Below are 24,944 nucleotides of genomic sequence, written 5' to 3'. Positions count from 1 at the left end.
TTTTATAGCTAGTAATCATAATTCACCCTATAGTCACATCATCCCGAATTATAAAAATGTAAGGTTTTATATTGCTCACAATCTTTGCCTCCTTCCCCTTCCCCATACACATTTTCTACTCTTTGTTAATCAAACCTTCATTTGTGAGTCAGACTTACTGTGCTGTGGAGGAGGGATTTGTGAAACAAAATTATTCTCCTCCATCAAGCTGGTGATACTAACGTCCTACTTCTAAATACTGCTAATAATACTTCTAAATACTTGCTCCATCTACACATCTCTGCTCCATCAATCCTTAAGAGAAAGGACAGGTGGCAGAGGTACCAGAAGACTGAAAAAACACCAAGAGCATGTTATATCTTTTATTCCCAAACACAGAAATATAATTAAGAAGGCAAAGGATCTTGCTGCTTTGCCCCCAAGACACAAAATTGAGATGCCAAAGATGGCTATTTAGCAATGACATAGGTTTCCTTCCAATTCAAATCCACCCCTTTCCCTCCCTCCCTGGACATCTTCCGTTCACAGAATTCTGGTGTTGGTTGGTGATGTGGACTCCTTCTAGCCCCAAAGTCTGTGATCTCACAATTCCTCCTGCCTCTCACACAAGGCCAGAGCAGCCTGTGAGGCACATTGAGGACATGTTTCCCAAGAAAATAGCCTCTATACGGGGAATCCCGGCATACAAGTTTTAATAGATATTCTCAGGACAGTGCCAGCGTTCATTTGCTCTGTTTTATTCAAGGCCATTCAGCACATCTTTTCAAGCTAATTCCAGTTAAGATGATGTGCTTGGAAAATATATATTTACCAGGCACAGGACACTCAGTTACTATTCTCTTCCAGCTGAGTGAAGATCTAAGTTCTTGATTAAGCAGGCATCCTAACCCAGCTAGTTTCTTTAAGCCTCCTCTGACTTGTCTTCTCCGTAACTTAACCAGTCCAAATCCTCCCTTCTTGGCTCCTACATCATCTTACATAGTCTTATCAGACCTCAGCAAGGGGAATGCAAAAACAAATGGGATTTCATCCCATGGTTTCTTACTACAGCAATACAAATGTAGAAGCTCTGCCTTGTTAAATACTATGGTTCAAAATGTTGAAAATTGCTTGATAAACTTGACTGGTTCGTCCTCCCTTTGATCACCTATGGCCCTACACAAAAAGCCCAGAAAAATGAAGTGACCTGTTTCTATGAAATAAGTGGTGTACACAGATGGCGACGTCTACATGTTGGCATAAAACAAAGCCTGTCTTTCTATACAGTGTAAGAAACAGCCTAGTGAAGGTTTTCAATCACCTGAGCCTTTGCGGGGAGACTAAACGCTTCATTGCTAATATAGTTTTCCTGCACATCATTGTGTTGCTTGTTTTCACTGCACTGACAGAGTCCCTGCTCCTTTCTCCGCCACACTTGCACCAGCCCCCTACTGAACTGGCAGATTGAATGTCGTTTTGATAGTCTATGGTCATTGTTCAACTTTAAAACTGTCCGCACGAGTACACTTCAAGGGAACTTCAATGTTAGAAAGTATAAACTGTCCTTTTAAACCTAGTGAGTCAGATCCTGTCATTTTTCTGTACAATTAGAAGATCAATGGATAGTTATCCATTTTATATCTCGGGTTAGTTGATGATGTCACCTTATTTAAACACCTGTATGTCCCACCTCAGAAACTACCATAATCTCATTATGATTGGCCCGTGTGACTGCAAAAGATGTCCCAAATCGTGTGTGAGGTTCCTGTTACACCCTGGGCAATGTTCTTTGCCAAGCACAGAACCCACACAGATCTTTTGGGTTCTGGATTTCAAACCACACTTGACCTTTGAGGTTTAAGTTAATTTATTCTTGGCAAAAGAAAATGTATAGTTTAAAGAGAATAGGACTAGAGAGGCTTATAATAAAGTCTTATAACACTTCTTGGACCTCAGATGTGTCTTACAGAACAAAATGTTTATGAGGCAAGTGTAAATGAATCAGAAACACACAGATTAAATTTCCCTTAAAATGCAAACGGGTCTAAAAATTAGCAGAAAAGGGGTCTGGCAAAGATATGCTTTGAATTTCACCAAACCCAGAGTATTTGAAATGCATTTTAAGAAGCTTGACAAACTCAGACTGTGACTAGATTTTCCCTTTGTTGATCTCTTTTATTCCTTCAGTATCTCAATTGAGAAGTCAGTGGTTAAAAATGGGAGAGAAAAGTCTTAAGTTTTTTTTAAAGGGCTTTTTGTCACACTCTTATATAGCCAGAATAGGGAATTAGAATTTGGCTTTGAAGAGTTTGTCTTTTTTTTTTTTTTTTTTTGCGGTACACGGTACGCGGTACGCGGGCCTCTCACTGTTGTGTCCTCTCCCGTTGCGGAGCACAGGCTCCGGACGCGCAGGCTCAGCGGCCATGGCTCACGGGCCCAGCCACTCCGTGGCATGTGGGATCTTCCCGGACCGGGGCACGAACCCGTGTCCCCTGCATCGGCAGGCGGACTCTCAACCACTGCGCCACCAGGGAAGCCCGAAGAGTTTGTCTTTGCTCCTGCTATTTTACATCTCTTATGTTTCCTTTTTATAATTGTTTCCTCAGGTTTGCACCTTCTGCCCCATCTCCTCACCACATCAGCCCCCGGAGAGTGCCTGCTGCTCCTTCAATAATGCAGAGAACACAGCCTCCCCATACCCAGCAGCCCTCAGCATCACACCTGAAGTCTTATCAGCCAGAAACAAGCTCTTCTTTTCAACCAAATGGAATCCATGTCCATGGTAAGCAAGTAGCTGACAGTCCCTTGAGTTTTGAAAAGTGATGTTGTGCTGTTGCTTTTAATCAAGTGTCTTAGTCACCTGTTGTGGATTTCAGATGTCCTGCTATACACCACCAGGCTTTGGCTTTAATAACTTTCCTCTAAAATTTCACACTTAATCAGCATGAAATCTTGCAGTATCTTCCTGGCTTTGACCCTAAGATGGTATGACTTAGGACACCCCCAAGTGGTCAGCCCAAGGTGATGATCCATTCATTGACCCAGCACTTTTAACACCTCATGGTTAGGCCCTAACAATAGCATCTTGTTTCCTAAGCAGTAAACAGTGTAAAAGGGAAACAACAGGAGTCCTTTGGCCCACACATGCCTCTCTTCTCACAGATCTTTGCCCCCATTCCCATATGCCCAGATCCTCTCCATCCTTCAAGGCCCAGATGAAATGGCCCTTCTCTCTGAAGCCTTTCCTGATCTCCTTGCTGGATGTAATCTCTCCTGGCTTTAAACACTTGATTGCATATCACCTGTATTTCTGATATTATTGATACTTATGCTCTCTCTCCCTTGTAATTTACTTCTCTGTGAGTAAAACTTGTCTTCACTGGTAATGTGTAAACTTCTTTCTAAAGTCAGAATTTTCTGACCCACTGTTCTTTCTTTTAGAGAATTTAGCACAGTTCTTCACGTGTTGTAAAGACACATAGATACTGGATGAGTTCATGGAAGAAGAGGAGGGAAGGAAGGCAAGAGAAATCATGATGGTTTTCAAAATGTGTTTAACCCAGAACATGCATGGAGAACTAAGTGTAGCTTAATTTCTTTTCTTTACTTAAACCAATTTTGCTGACTCAGGCAGATATCTTAGTGAACATCCATAGAAAGTTGAGTTGTCAAATCATATAGACTCAAAGTATACATAGGCTTTTACTTCCTAGGGACAGACACACCTGCTGTATAAGCAGAAGGGATACCATACATTTAAACTGAGAGTTTCAGCACCTGAGAAACATGACTCTTCTCCATCTGTCTCATGTTGATTCCTGAGTTTGCTCTTTATGAGTTATTACTTGAAATTAATGGGTGGTATGGTATCCCCAAACAAATCTAAATCAGTATTTAAGCTGTGTGGATAAGTGTGAATAACTTCCCAAGATGGCAGAATCAAGCAGTACTGTGGAGCTAGGTTTGGATAAGAACATCAAAGCAGGGGTCTAGACAGCCAACGAGGAGACAAAATGCAGAGAGTGGCAGGTTGTTGAAAGGGAAGAATCTTGGAAAGCCCAGGGCCACTGGCTCTGGCTCAAAGTTCCATCCATTGCTTCTCCCCTCTCCCTGATACTAGTCACACAAACCCCCGTTCCCCAACAAAACTTGGGCCTTTGGTAATTTTTACCTTCTTCTGTCAGTAAATTTCTTCTCAAGCTTTATTATGTGTTTACTCAACCAAGAAACATTCCTTGAGTGCCTACTATGCGTAAAGCAATGAATGTGTGAGGAAGACAAACAGAGCACTCTGTCTTCTGAGGGGGGCCTCCCAACCCTGACAAGGAGTTCTTCTAATGTGGGGGAGATTCAGGTGCTCTGAAGCCACCCTTACCTACAGGCAGGAGGCAAACAACATGAGTTCAGGGTTTGTGGAATACAGAATAGGTCACTGATTCTAAGACACACAATTTTTACCTTCATATTTTAACACTGCTGAAATCTGAACATATCCCAGTCAGTGGCATCATGTAACTGGCAGTGATTTTTCTTTCTGGTGCTATATAGAACAATGGAGCATTTCACAGTCAATGGTGTCATAATTCCAGTGAAATGCAGTATAACATACTTTGATTACAATTGTGAAAAACACATTTTAAAATTTCAAAAATTAACCTACTTGCATGAAAAAATATTGGAAGGAAATTCTCCAAAGTGTTGACAGTTCTTTTTTAATCATGGTGGTAGGATAATGGGTGGTTCCTTTTCTTCTTTTTTCTGCTTTCTAAAGAAATTCTAAAAGAGATTTTGGAATTAGACCAATTTGAATGCAAATACCAATCTACTCAGCTGTGTGACTCTGGACAAATTATTGAGCCTCAGTTCACTTTCATTAAATGAGGGGAGTCTTACCTACCTTCTCTCATCAGTTGTTAGGAGAATTCCACAAGCAGAGCACCTGGTACTGTGCAGGAGCTTAACTAATTAGTGTTCTTCCTTCTACTCCCTTTTCTTTATTAGACTCTTTGAGAATAGGAATAATATTTGTAGTCTTAGGGCAAGCATAATACTTGGTGCAAAGTAGGCATTTAGTAAGTATTTACTGAATAAGTGATTGACACTTTCTCATTCACCAAATGAATAATGAAACAAGACAGTACAGATAATGGGATTTACCTTATCATTTTGCCCTGCCTCTTGGCAAAAGACTCTTCTGCCATATTTCTCATTTTTAGTTGAACAATGAATTTTCTCAAGTTTAGCTGAAACTTGAAATTGTGGTTTTATTTTTTAATTTCACTTTAATTGTTAAAAATTCCCATGGCCAGTGAGAAACTGCTAATAGTGTTACCAATCCTCCCTAGTTACTCCCCAACAAATGTCCTTCTGCCCAGTGTTGTTGGAGCCAATAGAACGAGACTGAGTTCGTTTCAGAAGCAAAGGAAAGCTTTATGCTTTGATCAAAGAATGGAGAGGCTCCGGCTCCTGCTCTAGAGCACAGGCTCTCCCAGAAAGGCTGGAGGCTGGGCTGCATTATAGGGTTCTCTCCTGCCGAGGGGTGGGAGGAGTTCCTGCGGGTCCCGTGCAGCATTTCTGCAAATAGCATGCCATCTTCATCTTCAATTGCAGTGTCGTGCTCAGTGCTTCTGCACAATGCATAACAAGCTGAAGTGTCCGGCGCAGCGGTTCTGCACTGGGAACTCAAATCCGATATATTAAGTGCAAGGCCCGCTATAGGCAAGTGAAAGTAAACACAAAAGAAGAGGTTATCTTATCACCTAGGTTGTGTCTTATTTTTCCTGGGGACCCCAGTGGACTTTGCCAGTGACAGTAGCAGCTCTAAAATAGATACATACAACAAGCCTTTCTGGAAGAGATCAAGATATAGTTATGCAAATTGGAAATCATGACTTTCTCCCAGGAGGAGGGGCAAGTGGCTGCAGTGAAGAGCTTGCAAAGAGAGTGTTCATGCATTAGCCCCTGGGCAACTGCTAGAATTTAGGGAGTAGGGATCCAGATGCAGACTTAGCCTCAAGCATTTTTTCTGAAAATGTTTTTGTGATACTTTCTGGGCATGAGCATTTCTCTTCAACTACTCCTTAGGATAAGGGCCCAAATTGATCTAATATTTTTCAAGCGGGCGATACAGTGCTGGGAGTGAGGGGAGCAGAGACCCTCTAAATGAGTTGCTGTTATTGGCCGTGCCTTTCAGCTTTGCTTGCACTAGTTTGTTCGATGGTGTTATATAGCATCTTGGTAACAAGGAACTTCACCCCCATTAAAAGTAGATTTTTAAAGCCCCAAGCAGTGTCGGGATTGCTAACGTGATAGCTACAGTGAATATTTGTTCTTTCTTTCAAGAAGTTCATGGCTTTAATGAGTGTTGTCACCCCCATCCTCTCTGTGCTCCCTACTGCAGGTAGAGGTCAGAGAAAAATGTCATCACTGTATTTTTAGAGATGGGAACTGAGACGTAGAAGAATATTAAATGTCTAGGCATTGCTGCCTTGGCAAAGTACACAGGCGTCTTTAACAAGAAGTCCACATTTCCAAGCCACATTCTTAATCTACCATTTTTAAGTCAAAGGCACATCAAAATACATATGTGTTTATATCTATCCATGGAATATATGCTTGTATGTAGATGCTGTTGCATTACATAGAGCCATGAAAGGTTAGTACTCAGAGTGGCTTTAGTCTTATAGATGAAGAAGCAAATGAGGTCCATTGAGTTTTGCTCATGGTGTACTAATTGATAAGAGCTTAGATGTTGTGTGCTCTATGTATATATTTATTACGAGGTATTTTGTAAAAGGCACACTTTGAAAAGATTAATAGCACTGCTTTTTCAAGTTCCCTTAACCTAGTGGATGACCCAGGACCAGAGCTCAGTTTTGTTGATTCTGCACCCACTTCATCCATTCATACTGCCTTCGTTAGTAAGGGTGGATAAGGTGTCATTTCTTTTAATGTTTGAATACTGGTAGCATTTACAGGTCTCTGGGTGGCATCTCCAAGGCAACTTCCTAGTACATTTTAGTCTTTTATTTAAGATGTAAACAGAAGGACAACTCTTTCCAATCATGTAAGCTTGTTCTTCAGTCTTTTCTTTCTCTTTAGGACCATTCTCTTGCCCGGGCAAGCTTCAGAATTTTGCCTGGATTAGTTGCCTGAGAGTTGATATTTGTACATTTTGTTATGGTACTAATGGATAATTTCTTTTTAAATGCTCTATTCACTCCAAGCTGTTAGAATGCTGTGGGAATTCCTAGAACAGGATTTTCACAACCTTCCTGCTTCTGGACCCATCAAGGAGAGGCCAAGTTCAATTCAGCAAGTGTTTATTGGTCACCCACTTTTGTCAGGCAAACATGAATGTCATTTAATCAATGCAATGTGATACATGCAATAACAGAATGTATCAGAGGCTCCCAGTTTATTCAGAAGAAGGTGTCAGAGAAGGGGTCCTAGAGGTGAATAGAGTTTCTTCTCGAATAGAGTTTTGTTTTTGTTTTGTTTTATACTGGAATATAGCCGATTAATAATGTTGTGATAGTTTCAGGTGCACAGCAAAGCGACCCAGCCATACATACACATGTATCCACTCTCCCCCAATCTCCCCTCCCACCCAGGCTGCCACATAACATTGAGCAGAGTTCCCTGTGCCATACAGTAGGTCCTTGGTGGTTATCCGTTTTAAATATAGCAGTGTGTACGTGTCAGTCCCGAACCCCCAGTCTATCCCTCCTCCCCACCCTTCCCCCCTGGTAACCTTAAGTTTGTTCTCTAAGTCTGGGAGTCTGTTTCTGGTTTGTACATAAGTTCATGTGTATCATTTCTTTTTAGATTCCACATATAAGTGATATCATATGATATTTCTCTTTCTCTGTCTGACTTACTTCACTCAGTATGACGATCTCTAGTTCCATCCATGTTGCTGCAAATCGCATTTTTTCATTCTTTTTAATGGCTGAGTAATAGTCCATTGCACGTCCAGTGGTTAGGACTCCACACTTTCACTGAATAGAGTTTTGATGGTAAATAGATCACTGGGTAAGCCAAGTGGCGAGAGGCATTCCAGGCAGGGGGAAGCAAAGCACACAGGCAAGAACACAAATGACAGCATGGTGTGTGCTTAGAGAGATGAGCCAAAGACAGTTGGTGTACGGCTGGGATATGCAGCTTCAGTCGTGGAGCAGAGGGAGAGAAGGCTGAGGAACCTGCAAGACCAGCTCATAACGGGATCTGTGGCCACACTGAGTGTAATGCTGCCAAGTGAAGAGGCCAGCGTGGTATTTAGGAAAGTCAGCCAGGGCACTGTGTAGAGAATGGAATGGGCGAGGTAGGAACATTACATCCTAAGTCTTGGGATTATACTGGACTGCCTGCATAGAACACCCAAACAGCAGTGACTTAAATAAACAGTCCAGTTCACTCAGATAGAAGTGGTAGATAGGGGAATGATGTCAAAATAATGTGGAGCTCTGGTTGTTCACACACAATCTTTCCTAGGCAAGAGGAGCTGAGATGGCGAGAGAAGGAGAAAATGAAGAAGCCCTCAGCCTATCTTCTGCATAAGCAGAATCCCTTTCTGCTCTCTTTCTATAAAATTTGAAATGAGCATGATCCCAGGGGCTGCGTCCCCAGAAAGGTACACACCTGGCCTGCCCAGCCCTCAGCTGATGGCAGATCACAGTTCTTCCTAAGTGCTGCTTCTATCACCTGCTGTCTCAGTTCCTGCAGCCATCATTTCCAGTCAACATTTTTGTCCATTTTTAATAACCACCAAAGAGCCTCCAGCCACATGGAACTGGCTGCCCAAATCCTCTCTTGATTGTTTTGTTACTCCTGCAATGAGTAGGTTTCGTAGATTTTGAGTGGTCTGTCCCAATCCTGGTTTTCCCAAAGAGCCTGTTATTTGTCATACACATTTGTACAGAGCAAAGGGCTTCTCAGGATTTGTTTATCATGTTATAGCAGCATGCCCAGTGTACTCTTCTCATGTGACAAGACATCTAAAAGTAGACAGTGCATGGAGGAGAAGCAGCCCCATGGGGCCAATGGTGCACCAGTCTCCTCCTGCTTTCTGCTTTGCCGTCTTTAACCGTGGCTTCCATCCTCCTGGTCACAGTATGGATGCTGATGTTCTCCATTCATTTCTTGTTTCAGTTTCAGGCAAAAGTGAGGGAGAAGAGTGAAGGACAGGTGTACCCCAAACTTAGTCCCATGGCCACCCTCACATGCAAGGGAGTCTAGGAAGACAGGAATTTTAGTTCATTGCCATGCTCTACAAAACTGAGTTTCTGTTAATAATGTTTATTGGATAGACAGACTACAGGGTGTGCCAAAGATTCTCTGGAACCGTCTTCTAATCTGTAAAATGGAACTATCTCACGGATTCATTCACATTGATCGCCTCTGGGAAATCAGTGGTAGAGCCTAGAGACCTCTTTCTGAGGGTTCTGCCCCCATTTTCTGCCCCTCTTCCCTATTCTCTGAGGTTTCTATACTTTCCACTGCTTGCTCCCATTTTCACCCCTCTGGAGTTGCCAGTTGCCAACACAAAGATTTCCATCATCCAAGATCCAGTCATTAGATTTCATTAGAAAATCACCATGAAGCTGTCTCCCCAGCCTGAGCTGTTTGATATCAAGGCAGCAGCGGGGGAAAAGCAGAGCCTTCTCTGCTGGTCCTGGCTCCTGTGGTTCATAAGCTGTCTTTCTCATGATTTAAAGTGTGCCTACAGGCCCTGAAGAAGCAGGCCAGTGAGCTCCCAGACAATAGTAGCATTTCCCCACCTCAGTGCGACAACAAAAGGTTTCCAGACACCAATAGGCCTCCAAGAACAAAACACGTTGTAAATGGCTTGTCCTACCAAACAACCAAACCATCTTTCAAACTGAAGAAACCTCAGAGCATTGATAAATTAAATGAAATGGAGTGGCAGGTACAAGCTTAACTTCTTCCTCTGTGTTGGCTGTTTATTTAACAGTGATTGTGCAATGGTACTTTCCAGAAGAGCCCTATGGGTTACAGCCATGACTGATCTCATTTGTGGGAGTTTATAGTGTTAAATGTTTAAAGCTTATTTTTTTAAAAGGCAAATTGTAGAGACAGTAAACATACTTCCCTCCCACAGGAAATTTAGTCACATCTGCATATGTGAGGTTGTGAAATAATAAAGCAGTAAGTCTAGAAATTGTATTGCTTAGAACTTAAGCATGTGTCACAACTTTGCCTTGAAATCTCAGGAAGACAAATAAGATTGATAAATCAACAGTGTAATAGTCTTCACTGAGGAAGTTGTGACGTATTCACAAGGGGAATGAGCCAATGAGTGTACTTCACGTTATTCTGATGTTATCAGCGGATATTATCATCAGCGGTCATAATCAGGAATAATTTTTGGTGTCAGCCTTGATGTTATTAATGCTTATATAGTACTGGGGATTGATGATTAGATCCAGGGAAATTCTTAATTACTCTTATATACTTAATTACTACAAAATTATCCCCAGAGCAATTTTACATTGCTAGTACTTGATAAATTCTGACAGTGTGCTAATTCTATAAAACAAAAGTTAAATTTAAGTGTGTATATGAGTACAGTCAGAATTTCAACGTGTTGGGTTTTATGACAGGTGTGTAAGATGGTCATCTTAATCAGAAGAGCTGTTTGATTAATTATGGAAAATTGAACTGTGAATAATATACATATGTGATTAAGCATCTGCACACACACTCACAGATTAAACCCATATATCAGTAAGGATATTAGGGGACTAGATCTAAATCAAGTAATCATCACTAAATTCTAAGCTTCCTTAGGACAGGAATCGTATCTCCTCACAATGTTTGGTACATGGTAATGCTTAATAAAAGTTTATTGAATAAATATGAATTAATAAAAAGGGGAGGAGGAAGAGAGGGATTTTGCCGTGGTTTCTTAAACTGGTTGGTGGAGCCAGCCGTTGGCAAAATTGAGACTTGGAATCAGGTTTTCAGGGCCCGTCTTTTCTCTGGGCACTTCCTCTTATTTTCCTGTTCGTCTCTTTAGATATCCAGTGCTTACCAACTGCCTGGGACCTCTCCCTAGAGGAAATAGGATGATTTAGTGATTCACTTATACATTAAGGTAAATTTAATGCAATACTCCTTCTCATGAGTATTTGCACATCTGGTACTGAGTGTCAAGTAGTGAAATTCTGAGCAGTGGCAGCCCTGTGGAAGAGGTATTTTGAGGCATTCCCAGGGCTCGTAGGTGCAAGTCCCTTGTTTTTGAAAGCACTTTTCAGTTTTCAAAGCATTCCCAGCCACTAGCTTACATACCCCCAAATTGGTCACAGTATCTCAGAAGAGATTTCCAGAAGAGGAGGTTGTGACTTGCCCAAGGTGATAAAGGAAGAGAAACAGTGAGCTGTAGAAAAAGCTGTAGAAAGTCTGCAGAAAAAGACTTTGGAGTCCGGCAGATCTGAATTGGAATCTTATGAGCAAGTCATGCAATGTCCTGAATCTAAGTTTCCCGACTATTTTATTTTTATTGAAATACAGTTGGTGTACAATATTATGTACACTATTTTCAGGTGTACTGAAATTTGACATTTACATGCATTATGAAATAATCACCACAAGTTTAGTAACCATCTGTCCCCATACAAAGTGATGACAATATTATTGACCATATTCTTTATGCTGTATATTACATCCCTGGGGCTTTTTATATAACTGGAGATTTGTACCTCTTAGTCTGCATCACCTGTTTCACTGACCACCCTCCCCTCTGCAAAGCACCCATTCTCTATATCTGTGAGTCTGTTTTCATTTTGTTTTGATTCTTTGTTTTGTTTTTTTAAATTCTGAGTATAATAGGGGGATAGTGATACTTCTCTTTCAGAGTTGGTGTAAGAATGAGAGAAAATGCCTGGTCTGCAGGATATGCTCAGTTAATTAGAGCTATTATTATTGTTGTCATTTTTCTACTGTGTACCAGATACTGGGTGTGCTGGATACTTCCACTTGTATTGTTTAATCCTCACAATAACATTAATAAAAATATTAATATACTCTAGCCTCCCAGATGAGACTGAGAGTTTAAGCACCTTGCCCCAAGTCACATACCTAGTCAATATCAGAGCTGGTTTTATAAACACAGTCTGACCCCAAAGCTCGCACTCGTTCTCCTTCATGATGATGCCTGTAGCTACAGTACTGTAAGAGTTTTTAGTTAGCTTGGGAATTATTTTTGTGTGAAGGTTAAATGTGGAACCATTAAAGATGAGGTTCCTTACAGGGCTAAAATTCTGCTGGCAATACAGGTACTATGATTCATGAGACAAAGTGATTTCCCACCAACCACTTGTCTTGTGTATTTTGCATACTGATTGCTGAAAATGTTTGCCTTTTTTTTCCCCTGTGTCAGGCAGTATGGTGCATGTTTACAGTGCCTTTCTTATTAGTCCTCATAACAACCCTATAAAGAAGGCATTGTTTATTCCCATTTTACAGCTGAGGAGTCTGAATCGCTAAAACATTAAGTAACTTGCCCATGATTTCTTAATCTTGAAATGGTAGAGCTGGAAACTACACCCAGGACCATCTGACAACAGTCTATGCTCTTCACCACTGGATTAAGAGCCGTCACGGTCCCTGTAGCGAAGGGATAGCTCACCCTCTGATTGCCCCCAGTGGTGTTACCCCACAGGTGTGTATGTGTATTGGTGTGTTTGTGTGTCTCTGTGTGTGTGTGCCCACGTGCATGCACGCACCCACGCTCTCATGTGCCATGTTTGCTCAAGCACACGCCTGCTGGGAGAAACTGTTTGGAAGCCTGATTACTAAATCATCAAACCAGGATTACTGGATTCTTAGCACATTCCTTAAATGCAGTTTTTAAATTCTTATTGACTTTTTAAATTAGAAAAAAATCTTTACCTGTTCATTTTTTTAAAGGTACTTAGGGTACTTAACCTTATAAAGAGTTTAAGTTGCTTCCCAGCCTATGTTCACCTTAATTCCACTGCTCAAAGGTAATGATTATTAAGATTGGTGAGTATTCCTTTTAGACTTTTAAAAATGCTTCTGAAAATGAAATATATGCATGTATATGTACATAACATGTGCCCTGTTATAAAGTGGCCTCACATTCTGCATTTTATTTTATGACTTACTTTTTTTTTAATTAATTAACTTATTTATTTTTGGTTGCATTGGGTCTTCGTTGCTACGCGCAGGCTTTCTCTAGTTGTGGCGAGCGGGGGCTACTCTTTGTTGCAGTGCACGCGCTTCTCATTGTGGTGGCTTCTCTCATTGCGGAGCACGGGCTCTAGGTGCGTGGGCTTCAGTAGTTGTGGCACCCAGGCTTAGTAGTTGTGGCTCACGGGCTCTAGAGCACAGACTCAGTAGTTGTGGCTTACGGGCTTAGTTGCTCCATGGCATGTGGAATCTTCCTGGACCAGGGATCAAACCCATGTCCCCAGCGTTGGCAGGCGGATTCTTAATCACTGTGCCACCAGGGAAGTCCCACTTTTTTTTAACTTAACAAAATATATTCTTTTGCTTTCTAGGTCAATGTATGTAAATCAATTCCTTTTTAATTGTATAGTTTAATACTTATGGGAACTTTTCATTTTTTAATCATTCCACTGTTGAAAGACATTTATGTTTTTTCCACTTTTTGCTTTTATTAACAATGCTATATTAAATCTCCTTATGTATATTGTGTGTTTACACAAGTACTCTCACACACATATATATCTCTTTGCATTCTTTCTTTAGGAAATATTTCTGAAAGAGAAATTGCTGGATGGATGGGTATGCACATTTTAAAGCTGGATAGATAATGCCATATATTCCTTCACAAAGTCCGTACCAATTTCGACTCTCACCAACAGTGCATTAGAGCGCTCATTTCCCCACCCTAGATATTGTCAGTCATTTATTATTATTTTTGTTTGTTTTTTAAGTGTTTTGAATTTTTAAAAATTTTTATTTATTTTTATACAGCAGGTTCTTATTACTTATCCGTTTTATACATATTAGTGTATACATGTCAATCCCAGTCTCCCAGTTCATCCCACCACCACCACCACCACCAGCCCCCATCAGTCATTTTAATACTTGCCAGTTTGTACAGCAAAGTTGTTTTGATTTTTCCTTTGGTTAGTAATGTGACTGAGCATCTTTTAATATTTTTATTGAGCTCTAAATGTAGTTCAGTTATAATAGGAATTAAGTAACAGGAGCTACTATTTGGGTATCTATATTATTTATTAAGTAGTTCACTTGCTCTTTCACCTGCCAGTCAGGTTGTGTCATTGGCAGCATGACAGTTTGTTTTCTTAATTGGAACTCAAAAATTTATTGAAGAGGAGGAAAAGATCCAGAAAATTTCTGTTTCATTGACTACTGTGACTTCTCTGTCAGTTAACTTAAAAACTATAGAGGGGCTTCCTGGGTGGCGTAGTGGTTGAGAGTCCGCCTGCCGATGCAGGGGACACGGGTTCGTGCCCCGGTCCGGGAAGATCCCACGTGCCGCGGAGTGGCTGGGCCCGTGAGCCATGGCCGCTGAGCCTGTGCGTCCGGAGCCTGTGCTCTGCAATGGGAGAGGCCACAACAGTGAGAGGCCCCCCCCAAAAAAAAAAAAAAAAACTATAGAAAAGCGTTTAATGAACATTATTACAGATTTAGTGCTTTTTCATTCTTTGGGGGAAGCAATGACATTTTTTCCAGAAGCAAATGTTTTGTCTTATATCTGAAACTCATGAAGTTTAGCCTCTAATGAATAGAGATCTTAAAATCAAGTTAAATATTGTCTTATAAGTCTATTTTAGGGGCTGCGCATTTGAACTCTTCAGGTCTGAACATACTAATGGCAATCCGTGTCTTGTAATTCTTGTATTTTTAGTTGCAGTTTTCCTTGTGAATATGATAAGCAACTCATCGTTTAGAAGAAAAAATATGAATAGCTGTGGTTGGAGTTTCCTTAAAGGGAAAACACACACACACATCAGAAACATCTTGTTACTGGTAGCAAGGCCACTGTGTTAATAAAACAGAACAACAACAATAAAACACTAGAATTGGCTTGATCTGTGCCCATTCAGGTCATCTGGGCTCAGACCACGTTGCAAAACAGTCCTAGTTCCCTTAGAATTTCTAGTTGATTTACTTACAATTGTGAGTGCTCTTTCTCATTACAGAAATTTTTGCTTTCTAACCAGACTGCTCTGGCTAAACTCTCTATTTCATTCTTCTGTAAGGGCTTTGAGAACTAGACCTTAAAGATGCAAGTCTGTTGAAGTAAAAACATTCAGGCATTTTTCTAGATCATTTAAGTGTAACGGCCAGCCGCTCCTCTCCTACATTCCTTCGCAAACCCAATCTCATATCACACATCCCTTTACTTCAGATTCTTAAATTCTGTCATCAGAATGGCCGAATGATTCAGGGGATCTGAATCAGCCAAATATTTACCCCAAGGTTGTTTGTGTCTGTGGATCTGGGCTGATGTAGGGTTTTTATCAATACCATTGAGGTCAGTGATAGAACATACATTTATATTGCAATATATGTTTTATAAATTACTCTTAGGTACAAGATCATTATCGTTGCCTGGTAGGTATAAAGAAACTGCTCGATAAAATATTTGTTGGGTGAATACCTGGATCCTCATTATGACTTTATGAAGAGAGTAGGAAATATATTTCTGCTCCTATTTAGAGATGAAACTCAGATTAGAAACTCAGAAACTCCTTGACCTTGGGATGGTTTCCTAAAAGAGTGCAAAGTGTTCTGTGGATGAGTTGAGCCACTTAATTCTCCTGCCCACTCTTGTTCCTCTTCAGGTTCAGTGGCCTCCTGGCATCCAGCAGAAAATGGTGGCTTGGAGCAGCAAAACTCTCCAGGTCATCTTGACAGGGCCAATTGTATTTCCATTGTCTTTGTTTCTTCCTCCATTAAAAGAAAGTTTCAGTGTTAGAAAGGGAAGTCACTTTATTTTTCTGAAACTCCTGATAGGCTATTATGTACAAAGTTCATAGATCAAAATCTTTGAGCTCAGTTGTGGTTCCTCTTACCATCAGTATCTTCACCAAAGGCTCTATGTGTAAGTATCACTCACTCATCCATTTATTCATTCTCAAATATTCAGCTCCTATTATGTGCCAGGTCCTGTTTGGGGTGCTAAAGCTACATCAATAGAGAAAATAGAAGTCCCTGCCTGTCGTGAGCTTATATGTAAGGAATGGTTCTTGGCAAGCAAAACCTTTGAACTCAACCGTGAGACAGTATTCTTCATGGTCCATATGTAGGCAAGGAATCGTGTCATCTATTTAATCCCTGTAGTACATGGCACATTTGAGATGCCTAATACATACTTTAAAATCGAGAGTTTGGTGGGCAGTGGGATGAGAGTAAGCAGAAAAGGAAAGACCTTGTAGACTAGACATACTCATCAGAGTGTGACCCCCAGGTGGTGGTGGGAAGAAGGCTGTCTAGCTGGAGGGGCGGAGCAGAGGACGGCAGATCATAAATTGAGTTATCCACGTTAGGAGTCAGTGTCCCCAAGGTTTGACAAGATGAAAAGGCAAGTTTCCTGGTAGCCAGATGGAAAGGAGTGACAGGAATTTGGGGATCCAATGACATACATCAGGTTTTACAAATGCAGAGTCCGCTCTGCTTTCTTAAACCCACCTATATAGGTTTCTTTTACTTCAAGCCCAGATTTCATCTCACTATAATATTCTAGACAGCAGATTTGGGGGAAGCTTCACAGTATGTAACAGGGACTTAGCTGTGAGGCAGAGGTTCAGCAGGAGAAACAATCAAGCCATTGGTGCAAGTGTGAGCTGGTGCCCACTCTTGGAGAGATTAGAATGCTGGAAAGTTGTATAGGCATAGACTTGGATTCAGGGAAACAAGAAATCACCTAGTTAGTGGAGCGGATATAACATGGGAGTTTGGTTACAGCTAGACAGCAGAAGCCTAGGCCACAAGATCAGTGTGGGACCAACAGTAAGCCCAGAACTTCTGAGTCACTCAACTGAGGTCCCGTGATTGCACCTTGCCCAAGAAGAGAATGGTACTGGGGTGGGGAGGGAGATCATCCTGATCTATGTCTGTAATCTAAAGTCACTTTGGGACAGTCATCATTGCTTTATCCCCAGGAGCCCCCAGAGTCCAGCAGAAAGGGCTGGGGGTGAGCCCAGGGGGAAGAGATGCCCATACGAAGAGCTCTCCTCCTCCATTTCAAATGAACTCAGAGCTGTTCTGTTTTTTCCTATTGGTATTCCATTTGGAAAACTTGCCAAAGATTGAAAATCATGTAAAGATGTTCTTAGGGCTTCTAAACCTTTAGGGTAAGAAACACCTTGTTAACATGAACACTCCCAGGCCCTTCACCCAGAAATTTTTTTTTTTTTTTTTTTTGCTGTACGCGGGCCTCTTACTGTTGTGGCCTCTCCCATTGCAGAGCACAGGCTCTGGACGCGCAGGCTCAGCGGCCATGGCTCACGGGCCCAGCCGCTCCGCGGCATCTTCCCAGACCGGGTTACGAACCCGTGTACCCTGCATCGGCAGGCGGACTCTCAACCACTGCGCCACCAGGGAAGCCCCACCCAGAAATTTGATTCACTGTGTCTGCCGTAGAGCCCAGGTGGAGCTGATGCTGTGGCCCCCACTTTAACAACCACAGGCCTAGACCCTAAGTGTAGGACTTAGTGCCACCTCACCGTGCTTCCCCAATCAGAGATAATCCAAAGGAAGCAATTGGCCAGTGACTGAGGGAATACTTTCCAGCTTCCTTCTCCCTTTACCTTCCGGGGAAGTTCTGTAAGTGCAGCACAACCTAAAAGCTGTAGAGAACCAGGATGGCTCTCAGAGGAGGCTGCAGCATTTCATGTTAATGTCCCTTTTCGTCTCTATCTGGAATCCTCTTCTCTGCCAGACCTTTCTTACAGCAAAGCTTGCTTGGAAGGACAAGGACATATAGAATTAAATCTTCATTCTCTGCCGTGCTTTCCTTGTTCTGTTTTTGGCTCAAGTACTCCTGAGTCAAAGGGTTGCTTGTGAACTTTATGCAACAGAGCTTGACACAACCGAGGGTAAATTTACCTTTGTACTCAGAGAATGTAGGATGATAAGTAACACCAGGCTTATAATGAGACAGTAGGGGCTGGAATTTTCAGTGTGTTTTACTGTATGCAAAATATTTTCACACTTATTATTTCATTTGATCCTTGTAGCCACCTAGGAGGGTTATACACACCAGCAACAGAGTAACCCCCTCTCATAGAGAAATTCCCACCTCATTCCTTTCAACCTTGACCCATGGCCAAAGTGTTTACTTCACACACCCATCAGACTAAGAATGTCCAACTCTTCCACCCTTCATTCTGGGCTTTATATGTATCCAGGATTTTTGAGTCATAGGCGGGTGATGGAGTACAGGAGGCAAATCATGGGCAACTGGGCACTGAGTCTCTTTCCGTTTGCTCCCTGTGCTTCTCCCCCTCCCTATCATGAGGATCATGCTGCCACAGTAGTATTATTTTCCCCCTTTTATCAATAGGGACTCATAGGCTCAGAGAGGCTATGGTTTCCTCAAGGCCACACAGCCAGTAAATGGCAAAGCTGGCTTTAATATCCATCTTAAGAATCTTTGGGTCTTCTGGTTTTGAGCATCTCTGTTTTATACAATTGCCATACGCGCATTGTCATTATGAGGATGCACTGAACCATTGTACTGTAACTGTACATACCCACACGCGGCAATTACTGAGACACATTGCAATTAGTTTACTTTGGCAGCTTATCATTCTGAGAATTTGGAAGCCGTAGGCCACCACGCATTAGTGTTTTGGTTGGGTTGAAGATATTTTAGTGAAAATCGATTACATCTTTTAACCAAAAGGGTTTTATACATGCCTTCCTTCTCACTCTGCTTTCTCCCACTTCCTTTTTGCCCTTTTCAGCAAAATGCTCTGCCCACTCTCATCCCCTTATTTGAAACTTTGCAGACATCAGTAGCAGACCATCTTCCTCTTCCCCTACCCCAGGTATACAACTTGGACAGCGAGTGTGGCTCACAGTAATAAATGCCGTTAGCAGCTTGCTTCAGACCAGGTGAGGTTCTGCGAGGTGCACGAGCAGAGGAGAGCACCCAGAGTGTGCAGAATGCATCCCTCTGTGGCCTGTAGGCTAGTGGTAGACGCTGTAGATGAAAATGGCCCCACTTCTTGGAACCAGGTGGACTTGTCTAACTTGAAGCCCACATGCTGCAACCCATCTGACCAGGGACTAGGGGACCAGGAGGTTGCTCCACTGGTCAGCTTTCCAACCACTGTAACCTGGTTCCTTCAAAAGGAATGTGCCAAATGGAATGTTCAGGGTTATTATTTCCATTATTTTCCTTTTTCTTAGTACAGTAGTTACTTAAATGTCAGTCTTAAATAGCTCGAGTGCTTTGCAAGCTGGTTTAGTTCTCAGCCCGAAGAAAAATCTGTCTTGCTAACACAGTCTGTGAGCTGTTCCTGTAGCTTCCCCATTTATAGACTCCATATTAAAATGAAGAGTCGGTTTCTCAATCACTTCCAGGGAGGAAGCTTAGTAGAGTTCTGACTACATGAAGACCTGGCTGAGGTTGTTGGCCAAGACCAGGAGCTAAGGGGAAAAATGACAACCAAACTGTGGAGGCTTCACTTCCAAGATCAGCATCATTTTATACCTAAGGGTGGTGGGTTATGAGAGATAAATTGCTTAAGAATTGCATGTGCATTATACAGAATCTACAAATACAGCTAAGCTTATTTCATGGTAGTAATAATTGCTACTATTTACTGAGGGCCTACTACATGCTGGGGAATGCACTAGATGCTTTTATAAATGCTCTCATGTATAATGTTTTCCACAACCCTATAAAATAGATATTATTTTAAAAGAAAATGAGGCTCAAGAAGGAAAATAATTTATGCAAAGACACACAGTTGGTTAATGGGTTATCCAGGCTTTGAACCCAGATCCAGGTAGTTCATGCAATGGATAGAAATAAAATAGTGACTAAATCAGAAAACTGGCCAAGAGAAATTTCTGAAATGTCTCTGTTTCTACTCTTCAGGGTTTTTCGAAATTTTCAGTGTTTAGGTAATTTCATCAATTTTGTTAATTAATTCAATGCTTTTCTCCCTAATGAAAATGTATGTACTTCATGAAATGTTGATCCAGTCTGAGTAACTTTGCCTATAATCTGGCAGTGAGAGACCTCAACAAAAATGGCAAGATTTTGTTTGAAATGATTTGTGTGTGAGCTTAAGCCCTAATAGTCTCTATGAACTGTTACCAAACAGACCAGAGTTTGAGTCCTAGTTCTGAAACTTGGTAACTATAAGGATTTAGGTAAGTTATTTGAACTTTTTTGTTTCCTTGTCTGTAAACTGGGGACAATATTACTTAACTCAAAAGTTGATGTAACTTAAAAAGAATGAAATATTGCCATTTGCAGCAACATGGATGAACCGAGAGAATATTATACTTAGTAAAGTAAATCAGACAGACATATTTTATGATATCACTTATATGTGGACTCTAAAAAATAATACAAATGGATCTATATACAAAACAAAAATAGACTCACAGACATAGAAAACATACTTATGGTTACCAAAGGGAAAGGTGGGGGGCAGGTAAATTAGGAATATGGGATTAACAGATACAAACTGCTATACATAAAATAAACAACAAGGATTTCCTGTATAGCACAGGGAACTATATTCAATATCTTGTAATAACCTATAATGGAAAATAATCTGAAAAAAAAATATATATATATATCTGAATCATTTTGCTGTATACCTAAAATTAACACAATATCATAAATCAACTATATTTCAGTTTTTTTAAAAGTTGTAAAAATGAAGATTTTCTATTTAAAACACCTAAGATAATGCCTATCTCAGAGCAAATAAATATTAGTTCCTCTCCTTCCTTCTGAAAGAATTCTCTGAGGGGTTGGTGTAACACTAATCAAAATGTCTATAAAAATGCCAAAGCAAAGGAACTGCAAATGAGAAAACTCTGGACTTAGTAGAAAAGTATATGATGACTGTTTTAGCTCTGCTCCCTATTTGTTTTAAGATAAAGGCTAGATCCATGAATAATTGCAAATAGCTGGATGTTTTTAAATATTAAAATGAGTGTATGAATTTTCCACTTTTCTCTTATTTGCACAATAACATATAACCATAGTATTGGTTTAAAGGCATGTGATTCAACTTCCATCTCTTTGTCTATAAAATGAGAACATTTGTTTGAATCACCTACTTATAAGACAGGTATATCAGAGGCTGCCTAAGAAGGAGTTTTTTTAAGTTTTTTAAAAAGGTACCATGTGAGTAATAAGTGTACGATTCCCTGCCTTTCTCTGAGTAAAGTTGGAGGTCATTAAATCATGCTGAGAAGGTGTGATGCCAGAGATCATATTCTTAGAGACTTTAAGAGCTTTACCAGAGACTTACCTATTTTTTTCTCTTTTCTGCTCATTGGCTTGTATCATGGATTGCAGAAGGTATTTAAAGGGGGGAGTGCAAGGGTCCCCAGAGAGTACAAGGGAACGCACAAAGAGCCATAAGAGTGTTGGAGAAGAAGAAATAAGGGTAGCGAAAGGGAGTAGGCCATGCATCTTCTTTCTGTGTCCCTGTCCCTGGAACTCTCTGATTTGAGCCCTCTCGTTCATCACTTAGGCTTATCCATGCCCCCGCACATGCAGCAATCATGACTGAGGCCCAAAACTCTACAATTCCTAAAGTAACCCACAAAATTATAGTCTCTGTGGAAAAATGGTTAAGGGTTGTAAAGCTCATAAACATACATCCCTGCTTCCACTTGGCTAGCAAACAGCTGTACCACCAAAAAGCTGAGCACTGCCAGCTCTGCCTCTGTCACTGACATCTGCTTATTCTCCTACCCAGGCACGAATTGATCAGTACCACTGACAAAAAAAAAAAAAAACCCACTCTGCCAGGGCTGGTCCTCAGCAGAGCTATGGGATGACCTCCTAATTATATCTACCCTCACCAGACAGGGCCAAACAAAAGGGACCAAAATCACTACTCTTTTTTAAAAGTTTTGGGAGTGCCCAAACTTCTTTCTTATTTGAGCTTTTTCCTCTTCCTATCTTGAATGCAGTCTAGAGAAAAGAGTTGCATCTCTATATATTCCTTAAAGAAAATTTCCTTTTTATTGTCACATATAATATTAAATTGTATTACTTGATTTCTCATTTGTATGTTTATCTTTCTTTCTCACTGAAACATAAACTCCAAGAAGGCATGGAGTATGTTTTATGCACCACTGTGTCTCCAGCACTTGAGTAAGTGCTTAGCATATAGTTGTCGACTAAATGAAGGCATAAAAGTTGAAATGTTTGTGTTATTAGAAGAATAGGGAAGAAAAGTGAAAAGAAACATTTGTAGAGTGCTGTGTGCAGGCACATGCTCAGCCCTTCACATGGGTCATCTCTTAATCCTCTTTAATCTTTGCAGTTACCTTATGAAGTAGGTACTGTGAACCTCCATTTTATAAAAATACAATAACAAAGGCAAGCACATGCTTAGCCAGTGTTTCTTCTGAAAGGTCAAGGGGACAGATGACTCCTGAGATTCGGGCAGTATCTGAAAACAACAGTGTTTGGCCTGGATGCCTAAAATGATACTCTCCGATCACATGGGAATTGAAGGGCTTTCTTGTCTGAAGATATTGAGGGGTCTTGGGAAGCAATTGCTCTCAGCATTGTTTCCAAGGAGCTTCACAAAGGGTCCTGCCCAGTCTGATCAGGCCACACTCTGGTTGAGGAGTTAGTTCTGGGGGCCCTTCCTGATGCCTGTGATGGGCTTCACAGGTGGGCTGTCTGCATCTATAAGTTGGCATCATGGTCTGGGCAGAACCTACCACAGGAAAGGGTCAGTCTTGATTCTGAATGTTGTCCATCCAACTCTTTTCCTGGTGCCCAGAGTTTGGTGGTGGTTCTCAGCCTCACCATAAAGGAGAACAAGAATTTTGTTTTGCAAAGCCATCTGCTATGTATATAAACAAACCCATTAGGGGCACAGCTCCTGACATAGCACCTTGACAAAGTTTAGACTGATGGTATTCATCTCCACCCATACGTGTAAGGTAGAGCCTCTGTATTGAACTTTATTTCATCATCAAGTGGTAGGGAAATTGGAGACCCACCTATGCTGTTGCCACTCCCATACACACAGTGAGCTAGGCCCAGAGTCTGCAGGAAAGAAAGTGGGTGATGTGTTTCCTTTTCCTTCTCTTACTTCCAGAAAGGAAAGTGGTTCCTGCAGGAGAACTGAATTGCCCTGGAAGTTTAGCTTAAAACAATGCGCATCAGCCCTCATGAGGGTTGTGAGTTGGGTGACCATTATTTATTTATTGAAGTATTTATACTCTGGTTCCTTCTACCAAGACTAGAGTGTAAATTTGTAAGGAAAAGATAAATGTAATAAAGAGTCTAATATACTTCTTATCTTGAACGCCAGGAGTCTAAGAATCATTATCTGGCTTTTATTTAAACTCTTGGTGGGTCATATGTTTGTTCTCTAGGAATTTAACCAGAAACATTACTGAAAGTCTGTTAAACCTGAGAATGCAGATATCCCTAGAGTTGTGCTGTCCAGTAGCCACAAACCACATGTGGCCATTTAAATTTGAATTAATTAAAACTAAATATAATGTAGAAGTTGGTTCCTCAGTCGACTAGCCACATCTCAAGAGCTCAGTAGCCACATGCAGCTACGGTATTGGACAGTGAGGTAGAGGCCATTTCCATCAACACACAAAGTTCTCTTGGACAGCGCTGCCCTAGAGAATACCCTTCCATTACTGTATTTAGTCATGCGCTTCCTTTCTCCTCTAACTTTTTCCACTCCCCTTCCACGTTGGGAAGGAAATCCACACTCAGCTTCATGGGGCTACTTCATCATCATTAAGCAGCAAGAGTAACCATGAACTCCTGATCTAACGGATCATCACAGAGCTGTCAGTGACCCCACATGACAAAGTAAAGAGGAGAGGTTTTTGAGAATGAATTTTAGGGCTTCCCTTGTGGTGCAGTGGTTAAGAGTCCGCCTGCCAATGCAGGGGACGCGGGTTCAAGCCCTGGTTCTAGGAAGATCCCACAGGCTGCAGAGCAACTAAGCCCGTGTGCCACAACTACTGAGCCTGCGCTCTAGAACCCTCGAGCCACAACTACTGAGCCCATGTGCCACAACTAGCGAAGCCGCATGCCTAAAGCCCGTGCTCCGCAACAAGAGAAGCCACCGCAATAAGAAGCCCGCGCACCACAACGAACAGTAGCCCCCGCTCGCCTCAACCAGAGAAAAGCCCGTGCACAGCAGCGAAGATCCAATGCAACCAAAAAAATAATAACAATAAAATAAATAAATTTATTGGGAAAAAAAGAATGATTTTTAATACTATGTGAGCTCATAGGTAATATTACGGGAGAAAACAGGATACAAAACAATATGTATAACATTCAAGTTTTGTGTGTATATATCTGGCTATGTCTGAATTGTAGGAATAAAGATAATTTTTCTTTTCTTTGCATATACTATTCTACATTTTCTAGTTGGTACAATTAATTCAAAATATTTTAATAATTAGAAAAACAAGTTTGTTTTTAGAAGGGAAAAATACTTCCCAAAATTGACAAGAGGAGGAATGATTCTCCTTGACCTTCAGGAGCTACAACTTGAGTAAAGTCAGTTTATCTGCAAGTTCCTCTTCTCCTCCTCCATTCTTGGAGGTAAAATAACTTCTAAAATGGGGGAGGGGTGATTTTCTAACTAAATGTGATGACTAATATTTATTGCCAACATAAACTTATGTGTGCATTCTTCTGCTACTATAAGTGTATGTGTTCTTGTTCCAACTGCATTATCAATCCTCAAGGACAAGGTGTTATCTTCTAGTTCTTTGGTCTC

General features: G+C 41.1%; 1 protein-coding gene across 3 annotated transcripts in view; it reads left to right on the top strand.

Annotated features, from left to right (window-relative positions):
• The window catches only part of GLIS3 (GLIS family zinc finger 3), a 504,645-nt gene that overhangs the window by 472,025 nt on the left and 7,676 nt on the right, over nucleotides 1–24,944 (top strand). For all 3 annotated transcript variants that reach the window (XM_060300887.1, XM_030877089.2, XM_060300884.1), the window contains one exon: nucleotides 2,586–2,761. In XM_060300887.1, coding sequence (XP_060156870.1) covers nucleotides 2,586–2,761 — 176 coding nt within the window. The remainder of the gene's footprint in view (nucleotides 1–2,585; nucleotides 2,762–24,944) is intronic.

Source organism: Globicephala melas, chromosome 6 (genome assembly GCF_963455315.2).
Source record: "Globicephala melas chromosome 6, mGloMel1.2, whole genome shotgun sequence".
NCBI lineage: Eukaryota > Metazoa > Chordata > Mammalia > Artiodactyla > Delphinidae > Globicephala > Globicephala melas.
Note: the sequence above shows the minus strand (reverse complement) of the source record. Positions and strands in the feature narration are given on the sequence as shown.